The 6,000-nt window shown below is 41.0% G+C and overlaps 1 protein-coding gene across 1 annotated transcript in view; it reads right to left on the bottom strand.

Moving 5' to 3' along the window:
• Nucleotides 1-947: 947 nt before the first annotated feature.
• LOC148020113 (outer envelope protein) overlaps nt 948-6,000 on the bottom strand; it is an 88,568-nt gene continuing 83,515 nt past the window's right edge. Inside the window, exon 4 of the mRNA XM_087700389.1 lies at nt 948-1,536. Within this exon, the coding sequence (XP_087556515.1) occupies nt 1,354-1,536 (183 nt within the window). The 3' untranslated portion in view covers nt 948-1,353. The remainder of the gene's footprint in view (nt 1,537-6,000) is intronic.

Genomic DNA, 6,000 nt, shown 5'->3' with positions numbered 1-6,000 from the left:
GTTATGGAATTGTGTAAAGTTTATGTTGCAATATTGAATTCAAAATATTATTTTCTACAGATCTTTCATAGAAAAATAACACTACCCAAAACCTCATTTTGCTACAGATCTATCATAGATAAATTACACTGCCCTTGCAAACTGCATGCCAATTGGTAAGACTCCTTTTACATTTTGAATCCATTCAATTGTGAGGACTTAAAGAGAAACCTTCCACCTTTAAGATGAAAACAATGACCCATTTCCCTCAGGGTATATGGAAGTAAGAGTGTTGAAGAAGCATGGGATGTCTTGACATGTTTCTGTCCTTCAAACTTTAATATAAAGATGGATCCACATAACCTCATCATCCCACCCATGGAGCAAAGATTGAAAGCTGTGCTCCTGACCCAGCATTATGCAAATGGCCTACCTCTAGTATAGGCCTTCTGAAGGCGAGAATATTCAAACACAAGGACTGTTTGTAACTTGTACAATGCTCACAAAACCCACGTTGACTCTCAAGAAAGCCATAGCTGAAGTTCTGCCATAACCACAACACAAGCTGGCAACGCCTAGCCACTAAGGATTTTGTTACCGTAACAGAACATCCGAGTACATGTCTTACAATGTTGAGCTACGTAAAAAACGGATGAAGATTCCTGAAACAAGATTTCCTGCCTCAAGGAACACATTAGCTCTGGACTACATTGCCTCTAGTATCCTCTCTTCACATTATTAGAGACATAAATGCACGATACACAGTCACCTGTTGGTGAAGTTCATGCTATCACGAAGTTTGAAGGTGCACAAGGCATGCCTCACACACATGCTCCAAGTAAGTAGATTCAAAACATTAGTAAATCCTAATCTATACATTGCTGATTGGATATGAACACAAATGAATAGACACACATACGGATGCATGCAGGCAGAAGCCCATCACTTATTTAAATAACATATGGATGTGTATTGCATAACCAATAAGTTACATTTGCACTTTATATCATAGTGTTTTCAGTGTTAAAGAATCACTTCCTTTATACAAAGAGTATTCAAAAGGCCACAACATCCGCATTATTCAAAAGGCTCGTGCTTCACTGGCCAGTATGAATAAGGAAATAAAAGCAAACAAATAATTACAAGAAAGGAATGATCCATTTGGGATTGAACTTCTAAACCACTGGTCCTTTATCTGAACATGAGATATAGGCATTTTCTAAGGTTTTCCAAGAAATATCTGATTGTATATGGAGTGCAGCAAGAGTACTCTCCTCTATTGATTTAAAAGGTGGGTAATCATAGAGATTTCATGGTGAAGATCATTTCTAAGGTTATACAAGTATATGCCCTTCACAGAACACTTATCGAAGGTCACATGCATTTGACTGCTCTCAACATTGCATGAGTTGATTCTTTAGCAAATAGCCTTTGCCTCCATTGCACATATGGATAGGTTACCTTAGATAGAAATTTCGCAGGTTTCGAGAATGAGAGAATTTCGTACCAAACAGTATCATCCTCTTCCCATTTGATAGAAAACATTTCTTCACCAGCCTGAGTACATATACAGATCAATTAACATTAACTCTAAGATATGTTTGCTGCACATAGATGATGAAGAGCTTGAAATCTCCCCAAGAAGTAAAACAAACACAAAAAGCATTTCAAAAACTTGCATTAAAAAAACTCAGTGGAGAACTAACACGTGGTAAAAGAACTAATGGAACATGCTATCTGTTATGACTTTCCCTAATTCTAGTGTGTAAAAACATGGGATCTGTACTATAGTTGAGCAAAACTCTGAAACGGAAACGGAAAAAGGAATGGAAACATAAATTATTAAAAATGCCATGTCATTAAGGGGTGAGAGAGAAGACACAAAGATGGGGAAATGTGTAAAGAGAGAATGGCACAGGACTTTTCTAAGGGCAGAAAAGAAAAAGCATATGGGTGTCTTAAAAGGATAGAAAGGTATAGGCATATCATGGCCTAAACCCATGTTCACTTCCACAAATTTGCCACCTAGCATTCCAAATCCTTGTTTATGAGGGAAACGTTTCGGATCCAAGGGGATGCACCATTTTAGACAAGGCCGCCAGCATGAACAGTGAAACTGACTCAGGGCAGCATAAATCACAATGCACTTGAGCTCGTTCACCAAGCAGTGAGTGTAGAAACACTCAAAAACTGACTAAAACTGAGATGCACACTAATGAATGAGCTGGAAACAGTCGAGTTTCTCCATCTCCATCAAACTCTGATGGAGCTCACAACCGAGGGATGACAACATGAAGTAATACAAGCCAACACCCCCCCTTAAATCCTAGGGAGTGTTTGAAAACCCAACAATCTCACATGGTGAAGCATGGAAGCCTAAGACAGGCTTCATGAAGAGAGCTGCTACATTGTCCTCCATGGGATAGTAAACCACTGCTAGCTCGAAATCCGCAATTACAAGGTTCTATTGGAAATAAAGGGTCACGGTGCCTTTTACGGTGTTCGGGTGTGCCCGCACCCTTACACATGTACTTTATATATATTATCAAAAAACCTAAAGTGGTACACTTTGTCATTGTACCCACACATTGAGTGTCATGCCTTCACTCTCTTCCACACTCTCTACTCCTTACTTTCTTCCTCACTGTGCATATTTATTTGAGCTGCACTCTGCATCCATCCTCGCGCACTTGTCAACAAACTGGTATCAGAGCACAAGGAGTGCACGCCTCTCAAGGCAAGTTAGGCGTGAGCTGGACAACTGATGGGCTGGTCAAAGTGCATGTTTCTCAGGCGAAGCAGGCAATCAAGAGCAGGTCGACGTGATCGATCAAGCAGCACATGAGCAGGAGACTGCCTGATGAAGGCACTCGACACGTAGGACCAGCGGGCGCACATCCGATGGGCGACGGGCTGGTCATTCGACACGCCAGCTGCGACCAAGCGGGCCTGGCGAGCAGGCCGTTGACAAGCGAAGCGACCAGGCACAGTCAACAGTCGACTGGGCCACAGTTGTGAGAGGTCAACGCTGCCTGACAGGGCTGCAAGCTGGCAGCACACGCGGGCAGGCGATAGGACAGATCAACGCGTCACACCTCAGATTCGATGGACGTTTTTTCATCTTTTTTTTTAATTTATTTCCTGCAATTTATTCCTTCCCACTGACGGCCGTTCACATGCCCATGGATAGTGTACAATTTTGACCTGAAAAATTGGGGCTTTTCCCGGATTTGGGGTTTTCAATGCAAGACAAGACAATCCAACTCAAAGATTGCAAATTCAATGCACATTTGCCCAGGAAATTTGGGGCTTTTCACATTTCAGTGAAAACTTTTCAATTTCACTGAAATTTGTGCACGCCAGACCGGAGAAAATTGGGGCCTTTGCAGAATTTCATCAATTTGTGCAAGAATTGCCTAGTATATGCACTTGGGTACATGTATTGATGCAATCTAGACGGATCTTCTTTTGAAAATTTGGGGCTTTTGACCGAAATTGTCAAATTTGTGCTCGAGACTGCATTTGGAGTAGAAATTGCAGCAAAATTTTAGGGATTTCACATGTAACTGGTGCATTGGCCTAAAAATCTGGCTGTAATTTATTGTGGAGTGCGGTAGCCGACATTCTCTGATTCTAGGAATCAATTTGTAGATCTAAAATTTCTGCAATTTCTTGATTTTCACTAGTGGTTGGTACTTGCAATGTACCATGGTCATTTGTGTGACATTTGGGCTTGCATTTTCTAACTTTTGAGTCAATTTAGTGCTGCAAATCATGACTGGAAAAAATGACAGCAGCAACCTTTTGCACATCAAGAAGCTTGAGGATGCACACAATTTTGCAATATGGCAAAAACAATGCTACAATGTCTTGGTGCAGAAGAAAAAGATGAAGCCCATCAAACCGAAGGGAATAAGACCAGCAGGTATGGAACAAGAAGAGTGGGATGATTTGGATGAGCTTGCACACTCTACCATAGAGCTCTCAGTGTCAAACAACTTGCTCTTTAACATTGAGAAGGCAAAATAATTCAACAAACAAATCTTCTCATACATTGCACAATAGGGGCAGATTTCAGCAAAAGGACAGTTCTGAAAATAGAGCACGCCGCAAGTCTTGTGGCAAAAATGTGGAGTGTCATCATTGTGGCAAGAAAGGGCACTACAAATGGGACTGTTTTCAATTGAAGAAAGAAAGAGGCAAAAACAAAAACACCAAAGACAACAAGGCTGAGAAAAAGAACAGCCAACGTGCAAAGAAGAGCAATGTAAAGATAGAGGAGGTTAATGTAGTCACTCATGAGAATGACAATGATGGTGATGTACTTCTTGCTTCTTTGAGTGCACATGCATTGATTGCACATTCTGAAGATGACATGCACACTTGGATACTTGATTCAGGTGTGTCTTTTCATGTTATGCCACATCATGAGTGGTTTTCTGACTACAATGGTGGTGCACGTGGTATTGTCCACTTAGGAGATAACTATGCATGTAAAATTGCAGGCATTGGCAGTGTGCAATTGAAATTTCAGCATGGCTCCATGTTTGTTTTGCATAATGTGAGACATGTATCTCAACTCAAGAAAAGCCCAAATGGAAAATTTGTAAGAGCACTCGCATTGCTGCCAAGGGCTCCAAAAGTGATACTTTGTATCCTTTGCATGTATCTAGCATACGTGACCATGTAGTCGCCATAACCGAGCAGCCAAGTGTTTCTTTGTGGCATAGCCAATTGGGACACATGAGTCAAACTGGAATGAAAGTGCTTTCCCATTTGGGTTTGAAGGGAGCTCTCTCGCTCAAACCCCGAGACCTACGGACCGCTTATTAGTCAAGCGTTTCAAGCCGAGCGGCCATGGCTACCCCTCACATAGCCAACGCACTCTCCCTATCTATGGGGTGTAGTGAGCTTACCTTGATGCCTGATCGAGTAACCTCCTCTCCCGTGCACACCGATAGCTCCACGATTCTCGATGCAAGCTCGAGCAACCACAATCCCTCTCCGTCAAGCTCCATTCTCCATAGTCGCGCGAGACAAGAGAATAGGAGAGAAGCATAGCTGCACTCGTACCTCGTACGTAGTACGAACTAGTTTGTACTGTACAGTTGTTGTTGTTGATGGTGGTTTGGGTTGTTGACTGTTGTTGCTGTGGTGGTGATGGTGATTTTGTAGCCTTGATCGATCAACCAAGAAAGGGGGTGGAAGCTTGATTAGACTCCTTGTACATGTTTTATTATGATTTATCCTAGAGTCAAAGGCCATACATAAGGTATTCAAGCAGTTCCAAACGTTTCTAATTGATGTCCCATCATTTTTCACAATATGTTAGTGTCATCAATAAATAAATTCAGCACCATTTGAGAATCATCAAGTAGCTTAATCCTATTGATTTTACCTTTGTTCACAGCTCATTTTGCACCACCCAATCCAAAACATTAGTACACATTGCTAATAAAACTAGGCCAGAGGATAGCTTGGCCTAATGTACCTTCTGAGAGTACACGAATTAGTGAATGTACCATCAGTAGCTACTTTAGCCTTAGCAATGCCAAACAAAACCATAACAAAATTCATAAATCTTTTACCAAAACCTTTGGTGGTTTATTTGGTAACTGTTGGTCTCACAGGTCATTTTGGTCTCTTGTAGACGTTAATAAAGCATCTCATGTCATTTCATCTCTCTCTCTCTCTCTCTCTCAAGCATGCATGCCTCTTATTTGTATGATCATTCATGTATGATGTATCCACTCCTATGTATGTACTTGTAAGTTGTAGCGCATGCGGCATATGCCATAGAGGTTTTGGCGTGTTACCCTCAAGTATTCATCTTATATACTCCAATAGCATTGCTATTTAGACTTTAAACATCTGTTCTATCATCTATAGTTCAAAATAATGAAGTTATTTTTTTTTTGTACTAATATCGTACCGTACCTTATAAAATCTTAAGGTAAAATTTAGTACCCTATTTTATCATACCATACCGTACCATACTTTTCGTACCTGACAACTATGGAG

This window comes from Lygodium microphyllum, chromosome 19, assembly GCF_053477565.2.
Source record: "Lygodium microphyllum isolate KBCC chromosome 19, Lygodium_microphyllum_v1.1.10, whole genome shotgun sequence".
In the NCBI taxonomy this organism is placed as follows: Eukaryota; Viridiplantae; Streptophyta; class Polypodiopsida; order Schizaeales; family Lygodiaceae; genus Lygodium; species Lygodium microphyllum.
Note: the sequence above shows the minus strand (reverse complement) of the source record. Positions and strands in the feature narration are given on the sequence as shown.